At 36.5% G+C, this 19,259-nt stretch overlaps 1 protein-coding gene and 1 non-coding gene across 2 annotated transcripts; one reads left to right on the top strand and one right to left on the bottom strand.

Annotated features, from left to right (window-relative positions):
• Positions 1–442: 442 nt before the first annotated feature.
• LOC119253579 (U6 spliceosomal RNA) lies at positions 443–546 on the bottom strand. The gene has a single exon (XR_005127118.1). It is a non-coding gene; the product is annotated as a U6 spliceosomal RNA (small nuclear RNA).
• Positions 547–5,734: 5,188 nt separating this feature from the next.
• Positions 5,735–19,180, top strand: NMBR (neuromedin B receptor). Its single transcript, XM_037521000.1, has 3 exons — positions 5,735–6,293; positions 16,822–17,170; positions 18,743–19,180. Exons 1-3 carry the CDS (start codon positions 5,836–5,838, stop codon positions 19,142–19,144), a joined length of 1,209 nt encoding a protein of 402 aa, XP_037376897.1. The 5' UTR covers positions 5,735–5,835; the 3' UTR covers positions 19,145–19,180.
• The last annotated feature ends 79 nt before the right edge of the window (positions 19,181–19,259 follow it).

Genomic DNA, 19,259 nt, shown 5'->3' with positions numbered 1-19,259 from the left:
CTTCATAGTGCTGTGACTTAACCCCTTGCACCACTAGGGAGGCCCTGGCCTATTTCTTTTAAAAGGAATTTGTCCATCTTATCTCAGCTGTTGAATTTGTTGTCATAAAATTCTTAGTTGTATAGTTTTATTTTTATTTTCTTTATTTTTTGAGAATGGAAAGAATTTTATTAAAGAATTATAACTTAATTATTTGAATTGCATCCAACTATCATATAATGATGTATGTGCTGAAAGTCACACGATCTCTCACCAAAACTTACTTTTAATGATTTATCAGCGGACAGCTAGAATAGATTTTCCTTCATTTTTGTTTTTGTCAGAGAATTTTTTTAGCAAGATAGCTTTTATTTATTTTTAAACATATTCATTTATTTTCTTATATTGTGGTTAATTTTTTGGACAAGTATTTAATTTCTCTCCTCAGGTATAGTCCTACTAGAAAAATATAAAATGATTTATGAATTTGCATGTCATCCTTATGCAGGGGCCATGCTAATCTTCTCTGTATAGGTCCAATTTTTGTATAATTGCTGCCTAAAAGAACATTTATTTTTCTTTTAATATCTACACAATATACTGACTTCACAATTTCATTATTAATATTTTCTCTGGTGTCTTCTATCTTCTTTCTGATCAGTTTTGTTAGAGGTATATCAACTTTATTTTTTATTTTTTTTTTTAAAGGGGATTTTTTTTTTTTTTTTTTAAGATTTATTTATTTACCTATACAAGCACTGGGCACAGTCAGAAGCGCGGGAGGGTGAGAGAATTCACCAGAGCCAGAGCGGGGAGCAGAACAGGCAGAAGGACCGAAGTACACTGCTGAGGGGAGCAGCGGGCGGCAGGAGAGGTCTGTGCGCCATGCGGGACCCTCCTCCGGTGGGCGGGAGCAGCCGGGGATCGAACCGGCGCTGCAGAGGCTGCGGGCAGCTTCGCAACCCAGCGCTCAACCTCTGCGCCACCGGGGAGGCCCTATATCAACTTTATTAACCTCAATTAATCAGCTTTTGATTTTTTTTCCCATCGAAGTTTGCTTTTTAAATGGTTTACTTTTCTGATTATTTTAATTTTCTATTCTTATTCTTGATTTTTAAGATGTAAGCTAAAGTTATTGATTCTTTTCTAATATAAACAATTAAAATATAATTTTCCTTCAAATCTCAGCTTTCCCTATACAACAAAACCCCATAAGTTGTGGTTCTGTTTTTGTTAACTTCGATGAATGAAATCATATGGTGTTTGTGTTTTTCTATCTGGCTTATTTAACTAAGCATAATTTCCTCTATGTTCATTTATGTTGTGAATGGCAGGATTTAATTTTTTTGATAGATAAATAGTATCCCATTCTGTATATAAACCTCATCTTCTTTATCCATTTGCCAAAGGATAAACAACGTAAGTTGTTTTCAGTTCTTTGCTATTACAAATAGTGCTGCAATGAACATTGGGTGTGTATATATTTTTGAATTAGTACTTTTTAAATTTTCAGGTAAATACCCAGAAGTGCAACAGTTGTATCAAATGGGATTCCATATCTATCCTTTGTCGATCTGTCTATCATCTATCTATCTATCTATCTATCTATCTATCTATCTATCTATCTATCTATCTATCTATCTATGCATCTATGCATCTATCTTTTTATGTTCTCCATGTCTCTCCTTACATTTGCTAATATTTTCATCTTCTCAAACACATGGAATAAGACTTCAGTAACATTTTTGTGACATTATCCACTTGTTATATTATCTGTGTCATTTTTGGTTTAGTTTAAAATGACAGAAACTTATTTTTGATTGAGGTTTCCAGAATTTTTGAATGAACTTGAAATAGCAAGAAATGTTTATTTATAGTTTTGAACATTTTTTGTTCAGTACATGGCAGTGGAATGTACAATCCATATTTTATAAACTTTGAAGGGAACAGTCTCCCTTTATCTGAGAGGGATATGTTCCAAGACTCCCAGTGGATAGTACAGAACCATGTATGTTTTATTTTTTTCTTACACATGCATACCTATGATGAAGTTTAATTTATAATTAGCACAGGAAGAAATTAATGATAACTAATAGTAAAATATTAATTGTAATAATATACTATAGAATAATTATGTGTATTTTGTCTATCTCACAATATATTTTATTGTACATAATATTTTTTGGATATCAGTGGAAAATGTGTAACTGAAACTTCAGAAAGAGGAACTGCAGGTCGTGGACTATGTACTTCAGCATTAAAATATATTCTTCAATTAAATAGAAATCAGATTTTTTCTAGACAATTTTATTCTCTGGGAACAAGGAGTTATAATAGGCTTTGAAGTCAAATATAATAAGCTTCAAAATGCAAATTTACTGAAATCTATATGAAATTAAGCATGTAGTCTTTCAGTTTTATGTCTCATATGTAAAATCAAGATGCAAATATCTACCTCACAGAATATTTATAAACATTAAATCATATCCTAAGGATCATAAAGATGCTAAATTGGAGCCTAAGCATCAAATTAAGTCCAAATATATGGGGCATATTGATTACAATAAAACAAACTGTATCCCTTTAGTACATATTTATTTCTGATGTATATTGATTTTATACAAATTAGATAATGCCCATGTGCCTATATGTGTCTAAATAATACATTCATAATTATATTGATTTTGTAATATATTTTAATAGTATATCAGTAAGGCCATCATAATTAAGACATTCATTATACTCCATGCTCTTAGGAACCCAAGTCTTTGAGTAAACATATATAGATTCCATAATACAGATATTTTAATTCCACAATACTAGACAATTGGATATTTGTTAATCCAGTTTTTACACAAAATATACTAACATCTAAATGTTTAGCATCGTGCCTCCCCGGTGGCGCAGCAGTTGAGCGCTGGGTTGCGAAGCTGCCGGCAGCCTCGGCAGAGCCGGTTCTATCCCTGGTCGCCAGGTGAGGGTCCCACATGGCGCACAGACCTCTCCTGCCACCCTCTGCTCCCCTCAGCAGTGTACTTGGTAAATGTGCCTGCTCTGCTCCCCGCTCTGACTCTGGTGAATTCTCTCACCCTCCCGTGCTTCTGACTGTACCCAGTGCTTGTATAAACAAATAAATAAATCTTTAAAAATAAATAAATAAATGTTTAGCATCATATAGACATAATCAGAAGATAATGCACATATTCCTACAACATTTAGACTACAATATGTTTTTATATATTAGATTAAAATAGGATAGTTGCATTTGTAAAGTTGAGAGATTTCATAACTCAGAAGATTATTTTGGTAGTTTAGTTAATGTACTTTGTATAATGAGATTGGATATTAAAAGAGAAAACCTGGCCTCCCCGGTGGCACAGCGGTTGAGCACTGGGTTGCGAAGCTGCCCGCAGCCCCTGCAGCGCTGGTTCGATCCCCGCCTGCTCCCTGGCCACCGGAGGAGGGTCTCACATGGCGCACAGACCTCTCCTGCCGCCTGCTGCTCCCCTCAGCAGTGTGCTTCGGTCCTTCTGCCTGCTCTGCTCCCTGCTCTGGCTTTGGTGAATTCTCTCACCCTCCCGCGCTTCTGACTATACCCACTGCTTGTATAAATAAATAAAAATAAATCTTAAAAATAAATAAATAAAAAAAGAGAAAACCTAAATAACTTTGAAGATAAAATTTCTAGACCTACTCAACTCATATGTAAGATTGTCTTTACATATATATGTATATAAGTGATAAATATGAATGGAATGCTCATATACATATATTCAAATGTATATGAATATTGCATTTAGCCAACTTCTACTTAATAATAATAAGTAATAAAATCCAAGAAAAGTAAAATAAGGTTTTGTAATTGAGTTAGAAAACAAAATTGATTACAATGCAAATGTTTACCTGGTCTAATTTAACTGATAATTAAATTCTGTTCTTGGTCAGCAACATGTGAAAAATTGCTTAAATTTTTACAAATGGCTTGACATATTTTATTGGCTTACAGGTAGGTATTTGTATATAGTGATTGATTTTCTTGTTATTATACAATTTTATCCTTTAACAACTAAGTTTTTGTTTTCCTAATGAAAAAAGTGTTATTTGGTTAACTTCAGAAGTATGCCACTTCACAAGTATCAAATTTACATTAGATTCTGATAAATATATATAAATATAAGTGGGTATATTTATATATATTATATTAATTTTGAGAAATCATTTTGTTACAGGGACATCTTACTCAAAATAATGTATCGTTATATATTGAGCATATACTTAGGTATGGCATTACTTAGTCATTAGACATACATACATTCAGCCTTAATAGATATTGGTTATTTTAATTTTTTATCTTTTTTAATTTGTGCATTCAAGAGCTGGGGTGTATGGCAGAGGTGGGGGGTGTTGAGAGGATTCACCAGAGACAGAGTGGAGAGCAAAACAGGCAGATTGACTGAAAAACACTGCTGAGGTGAGACAGGAGAGGTCTGCTGCACCATGTGGGTCAGTTCCTGGGATCCAACTTGTGCTGCAGTGGCTGGTGATAACTTCATAGTGCTGAGACTTAACCCCTTGTGCCACTAGGAAGGCCCCTTAATGGATATTGTTATACAAGCTCCTAAGAGAAAAAAAATGTTGAAATTCATTCTAAAATTGTCTAATTTGAGTATTCTTAATCACTGTGACTTAGCAAGTCCACATCTGGGATTTATTCAAAAATGCACCAGAAGACACATACAAGAATATTTTTAGAAACATCATTGAAATTAATTCAAACTATCATGAATCTAAATGTCAGTCCATATTAGAAGTGGCAAATAAACAGTGATATACTTATACTGGAATACTATATAACAATGAAAAAGTCACACATATTGGTCTCATAGATTAAAGTTGAGTGAGGGAAGCTAGACATAAGAGTACTTACTGAACAATTCCATTTATATAAAGTGCAAGATCAGGCAATCAAATCTTATATGATAAAAAGCAAAATGAATAGAAGTTCTTTTGGGGAGTGCTGAAGGTGGTTAGTTTAAGTGTTACATTCAATGTGTGTATTTTATTTATCTATTTTTCAATAAAATTTAAGTTTAAAAATAATATGCAGTTGTAGGAGTTTCCACATATGGAGTGAGAAAAGTGGATAATGGAAAGAAAACTGAGGAGAAAATTCCATTCATTTGCTTCATCCTTTGTCAGCCCTTCTCTCTCCTAAATTCATTGTTACAGCATCAGGGACTTGTCAGCTCAGCCCCCAAAAATCCTCATAGGCTCGTGAGGGGCTTTCTTGTTTGGAACTTCTGCTAGAGGCTGATAAAGATAGATGCATATATGGACTCAGTGTGTGAAGAGAGAGGACTCAGATTCCCTCCAACTGCACACAATACAACAGGAACTGCAGAAACAGGAGCAAGCTGTGGGACCAGCAAAGTGCCAGCCGCCCCACACTAGTTGGAGTGTTTCAGTTGTGGCTCACAGGACAGACAGCAAGACTCGCTCTCCTCCCAGACAACAATAAGGGCAGGTTTTCTGATTAATGCCAGAGGGATATATTTTTGTTCACAAATGAACTGTTTGCAGTTAGTTGCAGGCGAGAACAAACCATTGAAGACTGGAACAAAGACGCAATTGTATTGCCTTTTTTCCTTTTTTAATTAACAAGCACCGGGAGCGAATGCGCCCCTTCTAGAAGTGAAGCTGCGTTGAGAAGCGGTGAACGGACTTCTCACCTGGCCTGTGCTAGGGCTCAGGACCGGTGGGGTGGCGCGTTCCTCGCGGGCTGTAAACTTGCCTGGAGAGAGGGAAATTGATTAAGCCCAAATCCAGTGCGTTGCGCTTTCCAGAACACTTGGGCGCATGAAAACTCCAGCGGACTCTCCTGGAAGGGAGACCATGCCCCCTAAGTCTCTTTCCAACCTCTACCAGACTGTGGGCGCTAATCAGAGCGGTTTAATGCCCGCGGTGTCCGAAAGGGATTTCCTGCCAGCCCCGGACGGGACCACCGCCGAGTTGGTGATCCGCTGTGTGATCCCGTCCCTTTACCTGCTCATCATCACGGTGGGCTTGCTGGGCAACATCCTGCTGGTGAAGATCTTCATCACCAACAGCGCCATGAGGAGCGTCCCCAACATCTTCATCTCTAACCTGGCCGCCGGGGACGTGCTGCTGCTGCTCACCTGCGTCCCGGTGGACGCCTCGCGCTACTTCTTTGACGAGTGGATGTTCGGGCAGGTGGGCTGCAAATTGATCCCGGTCATCCAGCTCACTTCCGTGGGGGTGTCCGTGTTCACGCTCACTGCCCTCAGTGCTGACCGGTAAGGGCACAGGCAACTAGAAAGTGGTGCAGACAGACTGAGAGGATGCACCTGGGGACCGAGAGGAAGGACCCGGGGATGAGAGGGAGAGTGCGCTTCTGCTGTTAGAGTGAAAGGATTCAAAATGGGCTGAGATGTGCCCGCCCTTGAAAAAAGAATAGAAAGTTATTTGAAAAATAATTAAAATTCATTAGTTTGAAAAGTCACTTAAAATTGCTTATCATAGCCGTCTCCCCGCCACACACCACACGTTGGGAATCTTTATTATCCATTTCACAAAAAAGTTATGGAAAAACGGGCAACATGCAGCTGTCTTGTGTGTTTTGTGTGTCTCTAAAACCTCAGACGTGCAGTTTCCTTATTTAATAGTCGAATGACCTGATAGGTAAGAATGTCTGCCTTAATGCTAGAGAAATGTTTGATTTTGATTTTTTTCCCCAATAAGGGGAAATATCATTTGCACTTATTAACCAAATTCTGTTATTTATTTGAAGCAAAAAAAAATTATAAATGTTCTTCAGAAAGATGATTTTACACATTTTTCTTGCTTTCTAATACCTCAAGTTACTGCCTCCCCTGCACACCCCCACCCCCCAAGTAGGTACTAAATTTTAGTATCTTATAACAATACTGTAAAAATATATCTTTGCTATCAAATCTACTTTTTTATTTATTTTAAGGCTGGGAAGTATCCATTATTCTATCTTGCAGGTAAAATAGTTCAACTGTGTCATTTTCCAGGTAAGGATATTTAAGGTCCAAGGAATGTCAAGGCCCCCAGCAGGCTGGCAGTGCTGAAAGAACAATCCAGCCGGGATTTGCTCTACACTAGGCTTTCTATACTCATGCTTTGGGGGGCAGTTAAGCCGCAGGGGATGCTGGCAGAGGAATTGGGACCCAAAGGTTCAATTAAGCATTACTGCCTGGGGCTGTGTTCTAATTCCTTTTGGGATGGGGTATTAATTTAACTTGTTTAGATAAACAATTTAACAACTTAACTTGGAATACTGAGGTGGTTACTGCCCTCTAATTTACACAGTTATTAATGAAAATGCATCCATTGTAACTTTGGTGTGTGCATTACTTTGGCATTGAAGGGTTAATCTTCATTAAAGGAAAAGCAATATTTAGTGGGAGAGCACAGAGCCATCATCTTTTAAAACTGAGTACTATTGACTTTTTTAGTTTATATAATGTCTTCTCTAAAACCATATTCCTATAAAATTGGGTGTCAGGTAAATTATACATCTCACTATGTTTATATGGGATCATTTCAATTATCTTTTAAAAAGTTTTCTTTGCATTCCACAATCAAAATGTGATTTTTAAGCTGCTTTTCTTTATGGGACCCATTTTAATTAGAAGGTTAAAAAAATCCACTTAATGATTTAGAATGAAACTTAGTGAATAGCTATCACTACAATTGTTAAAAGTTAAAATTACTGTCATTATGCTTTAACTTTTAAAGTGTTCATTTGCAAGACACAGGACTTAAGTTTATTTCGCATTAACTTCCTCTTCCTATTGTCCTGAAGACACAAAGGTGAGTTGGCTCTTTCCAAGGTTACAGAAAATGCTATTCCTCATATAATTACTCATTTTCTTTGATTTGATGTATTATCTGCTTTGTAAATTCACATGACTATTCTAATAATAGAGTTAAAGAAAGGTGGATTGCCTCTTCTACTTAGTTCAGAGGCTACTCTTGCGCACCAGTGTGCTTTGAAAATAAAAATGAAGAAATCAGGACTCCTGGTGATTAAATTTACAACGCATTCCAATAGTCACTTAGTTAGGGATGCTTTTGTACACATTGGTTACATTTGTAACTTCTTCCAGGCCTTGATAATCAAGTATTGACTAGTTCTTGATATTTTCATACTTTGTGCTACCAAATATTTTGATTTCTGTGGATTTGGAAACAAGTACACGACTAGTTGCACTTATGACTGTGCTGGGTTTTTTGGTATGTTTATTATCCTCAGAACATATGAAGTAGGCATATAAATAGGCACTATTGTTATTACTATTTTAAAGTGAAGCAAGGTAAGTCTTGAAATTAAGCAACATTTTCATGATCTTACAATGATGGAACCAGCATTGAAAGCCAGTTCAAAACCTTCACTCTTCAACATTAAGCCACATTACTTCCCCAGGCATAAGAAGTTTCTAATGTTTTTCCTATTTAGTGGCAAGCTAAAAAGTTTAAAACAAAGCACACAAGAATGAAAAAGGAATTTTTTTTGCAAAAACTGATTCATTTAATAGAAAAGATCATAAAATGGCACTGCACAATAAAAGAAAAACCTTGAATTAAAAATTAAGTAGTAAATGTAACAATAGGAAAGCTAAAAAAGCCAATTAACCCACTCAGTTTTTACGATTTTAAATATCATTTCAATCCTTTGTGAAATCACATATTTCATGAGATCACTTAGCATCTTTGTCTAAGAAAATAAAGGTAGAGAGCTGGAAAATAATAATGTTAGAAAAAGAAGCGGGAGATAACTAGAGTTTGGAAAAACACACCCCAATGTAAAGTGGAGACTTAGGTGGTATCTTTCACTGTGACAGCCCCATTGGAGAGCAGATCTTGAAATAGGAACACAATATTTATGATTCCCTTGACGCCTACATCTCCTTGTTTGACATGACCAAAGGGTGGGATGGGTGACACTATTTGGCACTTGTGATTATTAATTCCTGACTTTCCAAACGCTTTGGAGGAGTTTCATCTGATGTGTTCGCAGGAATGATTGTTTGTGTCCCTGTTCATGTATCTCAGAGGCTAGAAACAGCATAGGAGAGGGATCAGCCATACGTGAGACATGATCTTAAATGGTGAAACAGGTGCTCTCCATTTAATATTTACCTTTCCTTGATGGATTGTTTGGTTTCTATTTGAAAATGTATCTTTTTTTTTTTTTTTTTGCTTCCTTACACATGTGCACGCGCATGCGCACACACATACACACCACACACACACTTATACTCCCTACTGTTGGACAGTATGCTGTTGTACCAGGTAGGTGGAGGCCCATAAGGAAAACATTGTTTCCTTATGACACCTTGATCTCATAGATATTTCCCTCACTGTCTATTGGAGTAGCTGCACTTCCAGACTGAGAATATTCTTTGTTTGATTCCTGAAGACTGGCCTCTAAAATTTCATGAATAAAATGCAAATAATTCTTAGGAGTAGAATTTTTCTTTTTCCTCTGTAGGAAAAATTTCCCACAGATTCCTAGTGCTAAACTATAAGCTATATATTTTATGTATTTACAAATACATAAAAGACATCTGTCCCTTATTCTGTTTTTTATATAACTGCCAGCTAAAATACATTTATAAACTGATATAATTAATAAATTTATTATATCATGTGATATTCTCCTGGTACTAAGCAGTCAATTCTTAATTGAATGAAAACATAGTATTAGAAAAAGCCTTATGAAAGTACTAATGTTTATAATTTCAAGCTTTTGTTTGCTAGTTAGTATACACAGAATCTTGAATGATTAATATTATTTGGATATTAAACCAATGCAAGCAAGTATTATCTTTGGTATAATTGTTAAAGTATGGAAACAGATTGAATGTAGGCCTGAGGTCTAATACTCCCTAGGCCTTGTAAAGCTTTTTACTACTTTGCCCAGTGGTAAGTGGGAGTGCCATTATCTTGTTTGCTTGTTTCTCACCAAAATGCCTCTCTAAAGCTCAGGTAACAGTAACTGACTAACCTGATTAGAGAGGCTTTCTTCTTTGGTCCATAGCACTGGACAGTAAGATGTCTTCAGTGGATGCTGAAATTGACACTTCAAGTGTGCTTTTCAGCTTTTCTGGAGAGTTCATACTGGCCATACCTACTTGAGAAAGAAATGTACATTTACCTACAGAAAACTATGTGACCAAAGTGATGAGTTATTTAATTTCAATCTGTTACAAAAGAATTTAAGGTTGGTTAAAAACAAAGATGAGCAACATGCAACAGGACTAAGAGAGGAAAACAAGTTACAGGGAAAATTAAAGTTGAAGAATATAAAGTGACCCGTACTTCACAAAGTGTGAGTCAGTTTTTCAGTGTTTTTTCTATCTCCCAATAGAAAAAGGAAAATTTACTTTGCATATCAAGTATTCAATTATTTTTAGATAGCAATAGAAATATGAATTATAATCTGTATTTAATTTATTAGATATTATTTCAAAATTTTCTTGTTAAATAAAAGTTTTTATCACCAACTCCAATGCACTGGATATCTTTTAATCATTAATCTCAAATATTTTTAACTCAGTTCTTTTTCCTGTCTGCTTAGAAGGAATCTCACACAGAGTTAGAGAGTGTTGTATAATTTTCACGCTATCCACAGTATTGCCATAACTTAATACATTGCTTTCTAGTTTTTGAAGATTCACTCATCACCTGGTTCTGAAACCTTTGGGGTACGCTAGAATAAGGGAGAGAATGCACCAGGCTGGGATTTATGGCATCTGGGTGCTAACCCTGCATCTGTTATATCCGAATGTTCCAGCTGGAGAAAATGATGAAACAGCACAAAGCACATGACCATAAGACAGTGTCTTACTCAAGTGCAAAATAAAAGTAATGTCTTTAACTGAGAACTGGGGGATCTTAAATAGAGCATTTTACTTCCCTTAATGTTGAACAGAGATAAAACAAAGAGGAAAAGGAACACTGGTATTTGGTGAAGCAACTGGATGCCCAGTACACTCTTCTGTGTGCTATCTGCCACACTATTCCGTGATATCACAGCTCAGACAACTCTCTCATTTAATAATTTACATTGATTCTATTTTGTCCACTTCTCAGTGGAAACAAAAACCTTCTAAGGATGTGCCTATCAGTCTTTTGCAGTGATATGTTCTGGCTGAACCACGAAGCCAGTGATGTTCAACATCTTCCTTATTGTTAGTTAACATCAGTCAGATAGTTCTTATTTGTGTGTGTCAGAAAAAAATTATAATTTTCCTTGGTCTTTCCAATTGCTTAGGAGGGAAAACTGATTTCTGAGCTCTTTCATAACTGTAATTGTGTTTTTATTTTCTTACTCTCAACAAGTTCTTACTTAAAATCTTTTAGTTGGTACTTCTTTGTTTATTGCATTTCTGAAAATCCTGATATTGATATGAAGTGTAGATGATTCTCTCTTCTGGGAAACATTGCTCTGGTATTTAGCACCAGACAAATGGTTATATGCTATATTTATATTCTATCATTATTTTTACTTTTGAATCAATGTAGGATTTGGACATTAATTTATTCAGTCAACAGATTATTTTCAGCTCTTTGGAGAACTCCACCCACACTCCAAATATACTGACAACTGCTGCGAGCCAGCCGCTACAGCCTGGGTGTCAGGGGTTCCTGAAGGATGGGAGGGCGTTGGCACAATTGTAGATAATGATGGGGAGGGGAAATGAGGAGATGCAGACACTCGGTCAGGGTGCAGGCATCATCCTGCTGAGGGTCACAGCAGTCCTTTATTTATACATATCAAGCAAACCGTGAGTGCATAAGCATATGCATTAAGGTAGGAAGATAACAATCATCACATGGTTTTCAAGAGCGGCCAAGGGTTTGTTTGCCTTCTTGCAGAGGTTGTGACATTTATTATTCTTTGTCTTAAAAGAAGGCACAGTTGCTAAACAAATGTTCTTAGAATAGTCCTTTACTTTAAACAACCAAACAGTAATTTTATTACTAGCAAAAGGCCTATGTGACTGCAACTAACATTTCTATGTTTGCCATGGCGAACGATAAACTAAGGGCTAGGGGAAGCAAAGGGATATTTTCTAACTAACCTATAAAGTTTCGACTAACATATAACCAAATGATTAAAGCAAAAAACAAGGCTTTTATATAGAAATTATCATCTACAGTGTATTGTTTTAATATTGATTTGATATTAAGGAACCAAGGGCCTGGAGGGCATTAATGCCAGGCAAGCTGCCCTGACTCTTACCTAGCCCCCAGCTCTCAATTAAGGGAGGAATTCTCCTAATCTAACAAAAGAGTTTTCTACCTATTACTCCTTTACTTATCTAGTCAGCCTAGTTTCCGTATCTAACTAAGATCAAGGGAAATTTCCATTCTCTGTAAGATTGTTGGTTGTTGTTTTAAGGAACTACAAATATTTCATCAGGGGCAGGGTCTGAGATGGTTATAGCTTTTGGTTTTCGAAATGGTCAATACGTGACATATTAGTAGTTGTAACATTGACTATTTCCAAATGCATTATTTGTGCTGCTATGGTTATTAGCTTAACCAGTAACAAAATTATTGTTGACTTATTCTTGAATGCATACTCTAACAGCTACCATATCAATTGTTACATCCAGGGGAATTAGCACTAAACAAACAGGAAAAATTTAACAGGAGCTGGCTATGGGCCTCCTGGATTAACAGAAATTTTCTTAAAGACTTTGGCCAAGATATGTTTACAGCCTTTTGTTCCCAGAAGTTTTTTCACTTTGTTACTGTAAGGCCGAATGTTGAATTAGTGTCTTTTGGCAGAAAACTACTAATTTTATAAAAAATGTAATATTCGTATCACGCAGTGCCATTTGCCATCAAATTGGCTGTTCAGTACTTGATTAAACGGTATTTACAGTTTTACTATTAAATGCGTATTTTAACAATGGTAGAAACTAGCCATCAACAAATGAGGAGAATCTAGGAGTCAGCTAACGAGATTCCTGACTTTTCAGAAATCTGCCCCATGCCCGGACCTTTGTCAGATGACATGAGTAGCATGGCTCCCAGTAGACAACCTGGTATTTTCAAAGTTCATTTGTTTCTTTTCAATTCAAATGGAAATGTATCTTCATTAAATTCCTTATTTTATTGTTTGTTGTTGTTCCTTTATCCTCCTTTGTATCCATGTGACCAAGGTTATAATTTTCAATCCATGCTCTAAATATTGCTAACTCCAAACTTAATGAGCTGTCTCTTAACTTGTTGTTTTAATTATTTTGATACATTAGGTTTATAGCATACTCTTTGTGATCACCTCTGATTTATTGAGGTCCCTAGTAGTATTCTCTATTTCCAGTTTTTCACAGATTTCATGGGGAGCAGGAATAAACATTTAGCTTTTATATCTTCCTAGCACTTCATTTGATTTAGCTATTTGTCATGAAGTTTTGATTTTTTCTTATGCATTATTTTCAACATCCAAATGTAGAGCTTCTTTACTTTCTTCTTACCATTTGTGAAAATTTGGGAGTATTATTTTGAAAATTAGCAGTTTAATGACATTGGTTTAACTCAAATTAAAATTGGGGCAAGAACCACATTTTAAAAAAAAACCAAATATTCAACATTTCATTCAAAACCAGTTTTAGATTGTGAAAACACAACCTAGAGATCACTACCAATATTTTTAAAGACTATAAGAAAATGCATTTCTTAGAGATGACCAAATAGAATATGGGACATTATTTGCTAGTACTATTGAGGCTTAGTTTCTCTACTGCAAAAATGATCATTGAATTGAAAGAACATAATTACAGTGTAACAACTTAGGTCTGGATAAAAACACTATTGTCCTTATTTATTTATTTTTAAAAACTATTTTTTTTAATTAAGGCAATGATTTAGAACACAATTTGTGATTTAGAGGTTATATTCACATCTTTTCAGATGCATATTAGCACACCACACACTCCACTAAAGCACCCACAATCCTCTACCATATTCTACGGGCACCCGACTGCCTTTGCTCCCATCCCCCACTCCTCTGGTAGCCTCAGTTCTGTAGTCAGATTTCTAGGGGGTGTGTTGATTTAGTTTTGTCTGTTTCTTTGTTATGTTTCCTTATATTCCATCTAAGTAAATCATGGGTATTTAATCTTCTCCTTCTGACTTACTTTGCTTAGCACAACCCCCCCCCCCCAGTTCTATCCATATTGCTATAAATGATAAAATTTCATTTATTGTATAGCTTTTTTTATTTTAAAAAAACCTGTCTATATACTATATCTTCTTTTTCCACACATCTGTTGTTGGGACTTAGCTGTTTCCATAATTTGGATACTTGTAAGTATAAGTAGTGCTGCAGTGAACACAGGAGGGCACATATTCCTACAAGTTAGTGTTTCTGCATTATTTGAGTAGATATTTAGGCTTGGAAATGCTGGATCTAATTTTTTTTTTAATAGCAGGAGACATTTCAAGATTTATTTTATTTATTTATGCATTCAAAAACTGGGGTCTAGGCCAGAGGTGTGGGAGGTGAGAGGATTCTCCAGAGACAGAGTGGGGAGCAGAACAGGCTGATCTACTGAAATACACTGCTGAGCTGAGCAGCAGGTGAGACAGGAGAGGTCTGCTGTGCCTGTGGGTCAGCTCTCTGGCCGGGAATCAAACTCATCTTGCAATGACTGGCCTGAGATTCAACCTCTGTGCCACCAGGGAGGCCCTGCTGGATCTATTTTGTAAAACCTCCAAAATTTTTTCCATAGGGCCTGGACCACTCTACATCCTCTCCAACAACATATGAGGATTCCCTTTTCTCTCCACACTCTCACCAACACTTGTTGCATCCAGTCTTTTTGATTTGGGCCCTTCTCACTGGAGTGAGGTGGAAAAATAACCATTGACTTTAAAAGTATAAGGAGGGGGCCTCCCTGGTGGCACAAGGGGTTAAGTCTCAGCACTGTGAAGCTATCTGCAGTCACTGCAGCCCAAGTTCGATCCCCAGCCGGCCTGGAGCTGACCCACATTGCACAGCAGACCTCTCCTGTCTCACCCGCTGCTCCTCTGAGCAGTGTATTTCAGTCAGTCTGCCTGTTCTGTTCCCCAATCTGACTCTGGTGAATCCTCTCACCCCCTGCACCTCTGGCCTGCACCCCAGTTCTTGTATGCATAAATATATCTTAAAAAGTACAAGGAGGCCAAACGTCTAAAAATGAATAGAATAAATGAAGCATTTCATACTTTCATTTGCAGCCTCTGCATATGCTATTAGTTGAAAAAATATAGACTGTGGTATTTGTAATCACAAGCATGTATAAATCCAGGGTCATCTGCTTGTTGGCTCTGTGCTCACTTGAACATCATTCAACGCCTTCTTCTTGCTGAATTTTTCTGTAAAATGGGAGCATTACTCAGTTATACCACATAGGATTATTTTGTCAAATGAAATGATTAATGTGAAAGCATTTTCAAACTGTGCGTTCTTGTGTAAAGACTCCTAGAGTATCACTATGTGTCAGGATGACAAATGACTCACTGATTTAAATCTGTATTTATTCCACATGTAATTAACTATCAGAAAACAGGCATTGAAGTGCAGAACAAAACCAGCCTATTGTAAAATTAATGAAGATGACCTCTCTGCCATGCATAGCTTTTTCCAATTCCTTGAGCCACAGACTAGCTAGCCAGTTGTAACATTTTGCCTTCATCAGCAAGGCTTGTCCTTTTTCTTTTTTTGAAAGTCTGTTGTCATTTACATTAAACACATTAATGGATTAAGAACAAAGTGATATTTTTCTGGTAAAGAACAAATGAAAATACTCACCGTGCCTGTATTTTATCCACTGTGTAGGGATGGCAATTTTAAGACATTTTGATGTCTATATATGAGTTAAAAATTATCTAATCTCCATTATACATTTTGTAATATTATTAAATTTAATTAACTTTTACATTAAATTTAGACTACACAGATATTATAATCTAGAGTCAAAACAAGAATTAATGAAGAAACGTATCTATTTTTTGGTATTAATACATGGATAGGAATTATGTTCTCTTTATATACCTTTTGGTTATTTTCTAGTTCTCCTTTAGAGATATTTGTCTCAGGTGATTTGTAAAGCACTTTATAGTGTGTCTTGTTAACCTCCTAGGTATATTGTAATATGAAATTCTTTGAGGCATATACAAATAATTTGAAGTTTACATACAATTTTGGTTGGTTTCCACCATCAACTTACTTAATGTGTGTAGCTGAGCTGTATCCTGGAGTGTGGTTCTTTTACTTCTCTTAATGATATAAGGTGGGAGCAAGGAGGATCTCAGAGTTTCTTGACATTAAACAAATTCGAATTATAAAGACAGAATCTAGTTCATTTTCAAGTCTAATGATTGGATTTTGGAGAAAATCCTAGTTTAGTCTGTAGAATTTATTAATGTATTTTAAAAAATAGTAGTCCTTAGGTTCAGAAACTACATAAGAGTATCAGGAAGAATTTGACATTATTGTATGGGCATTTTTTATTTTAGGTGCTTTGCATGTTATAGCAATTTCTGTCATGATAAATATTTTTAAAATATAAGCATTTGAATAAAAATATTCAATAAATGATAGTAGTGAAAAAAACATGTCGCTCTAGGAATAAAACTTGTAAAAGGTAAGCAAATTACGGAAATTTTGGAAATGACAATATACTGTATTTTCCTCTCTTTCTGTTTTCTGCGCATCCCTGTCCCTCCCTCCCTTCCGTCCTTTCTTCTATCAGTTTTCCTTTTTCAAGAGGTAATGTGAAACATATTGTCTTCCAGGTACAGAGCCATTGTCAACCCCATGGACATCCAGAAATCTGGGGCGGTGCTGTGGACCTGCGTGAAGGCCGTGGGTATCTGGGTAGTATCGGTGCTGCTGGCCGTTCCCGAAGCTGTGTTTTCAGAAGTGGCTCGCATCGGAAGCTCGGAAAACGGCAGCTTCACAGCGTGTATACCCTACCCTCAGACAGATGAATTACATCCAAAGATACACTCAGTGCTCATCTTCTTGGTCTATTTCCTCATACCACTTGCTATTATTAGCGTTTATTATTACCATATTGCAAAGACCTTAATTAAAAGTGCACATGATCTTCCTGGTGAATACAACGAGCATACCCAAAAACAGGTAAGCTTGGTAGGTGTGTGTTGGAGGTCTGCTGGTCGGATGCACTATTTTTTCGGTCTATTTAATGTTCTGTTAATACCGGAGATGATTAGAACAGAGTCAGAGGGTTCTGTGACAGGCATTAGCCTCACCTGGAGGGGATGTAACCAGGTCACTAGTACGTGACCATGTCAGAGCTCTGTAAAGGCCCACTGAGACCCAGGTTACCTGTTATCTGGGTGTGAGGCCATTAGGAATTAATGTCTTTGAAGTTTTTCTTTATTTGCAAATATTTACCCAAAGAACAATATAATAAAACAGAAAATGTTCCCCATTTTAAGTATAAATTCATTTAGTTATTGCCTCTTCTCCCATTAGTCCACTGAAGATGACAAGAAGTCTGGAAGAAGTATGCATCAGGAGGGGCTATAGGACATTTCCTAGGATCTGAGGTTGGGTAGGATCCCAGAGTGCAAGGCTCTGGTGTGAGAATGAGCAAAAGATGTGTTGGTGCAGAAGTGTTGGCCTAATTCAATTTTGTAATTTTTCCTACCAATACCATATGCTAATTAAAAATTAAAACGTGTTTTATGTACTGTTTCTTTGTTAAAGATGTTTAAAAATGAAAAACATTAATTTCATTATTTTAATTTTGTCTGATCACATTTCTGAAGACTTCCTATAAAGCAGTAATCCTAAGTATGTGAAGCTTATGAAAAATGAAAGAATGTATTTTTAATTTTAAAGGTAACCCAGCATAATAATATTTATAGAATTGATAGTTAGCTAAGATGCTTTTGATTTATGTGAGTCAGGAGTTTAAAATCTCAATTTCCTTTTTGTGAAGTAAGGTTCAAAATAGTCAGTCCCTATTTTGGATCATTTTTTTTCTATTTCTAAACCAGGATTTAAAATACAGTCCAGGGCCTCCCCGGTGGCGCAGCGGTTGAGCGCTGGGTTGCGAAGCTGCCCACAGCCTCTGCGGCGCCGGTTCGATCCCCGGCTGCTCCCTGGCCCCGGAGGAGGATCCCACATGGTGCGCAGACCTCTCCTGCCACCCGCTGCTCCCCTCAGCAGTGTGCTTCGGTCCTTCTGCCTGTTCTGCTCCCCGCTCTGGCTCTGGTGAATTCTCTCACCCTCCCGCACTTCTGACTGTACCCAGTGCATGTATAAACAAAACAAACAAACAAATATAATAAATAAATAAATAAAAACATGCCTCTATAAAAAAAAAAATAAATAAAATACAGTCCAAACTTGAATATATTTCATACTTCATTAATTCAATGGATTTAATACAAACAGAAGTGATTTATATCTATAGTGGACAATAAGACTTTAAGCAAAAGGAAAATAAAATTTAGGGATTTTTTTTTAAGATCACCATTTTGCATAGTGACACACATTTATTAATAGTTTGTCATGAAGTCTTATATAAACTGTCTAATATTTTTAAATGTAAAATAGTGTAGTGGCCAAAATAGGGTTTATCAAACTGCTAAAATCATTAGTTTGATGAGGAAAATGTTTTTTGTATTTTTGGACGGCTACCTTTTCCTTTTAACCAATGCAACTATTTTCTTATATTTGCAGATCGAAACGCGAAAACGCTTGGCTAAAATTGTGCTGGTTTTTGTGGGCTGCTTTGTCTTCTGCTGGTTTCCAAATCATATCCTCTACATGTATAGGTCTTTCCACTATAATAGGATCGATCCATCTCTAGGCCACATGATTGTCACCTTAGTTGCCCGAGTTCTGAGTTTTTGCAATTCTTGCGTCAATCCATTTGCTCTTTATCTACTCAGCGAAAGCTTCAGGAGGCATTTCAATAGCCAACTCTGTTGTGGGAGGAAGTCCTATCAAGAGAGATCAACCAGCTACGTTCTCAGCTCTTCTGCAGTGCGTATGACATCTCTGAAAAGCAATGCCAAGAACATAGTGACCAATTCCGTGTTGCTGAATGGGCACAGCATGAAGCAGGAAATGGCATTGTGACTTTGACCATTCAATTCATTACCTGGAAAGAAATTACTCACTTTACTGTCTTCATTGAATAGAGCAGAATTAGACAATATTCTCATTCTTACTACTATTGCTCAGCTAATTCATA

The sequence above is a fragment of the Talpa occidentalis genome, unplaced genomic scaffold, assembly GCF_014898055.3.
Source record: "Talpa occidentalis isolate TD23 unplaced genomic scaffold, MPIMG_talOcc4v2.1 talOcc4.2, whole genome shotgun sequence".
In the NCBI taxonomy this organism is placed as follows: Eukaryota; Metazoa; Chordata; class Mammalia; order Eulipotyphla; family Talpidae; genus Talpa; species Talpa occidentalis.
This window is presented reverse-complemented; position numbering and strand designations above follow the sequence as displayed.

What these genes read in the sequence shown, in the direction of transcription:
- NMBR (XM_037521000.1), top strand. Translation starts at nt 5,836, where the DNA reads ATGAAAACTCCAGCGGACTCTCCTGGAAGGGAGACCATGCCCCCTAAG. An exon ending in ACTGCCCTCAGTGCTGACCG is followed by an intron (nt 6,294 to 16,821) that starts GTAAGGGCACAG and finishes ATTGTCTTCCAG; the next exon opens with GTACAGAGCCATTGTCAACC. An exon ending in ACGAGCATACCCAAAAACAG is followed by an intron (nt 17,171 to 18,742) that starts GTAAGCTTGGTA and finishes TTATATTTGCAG; the next exon opens with ATCGAAACGCGAAAACGCTT.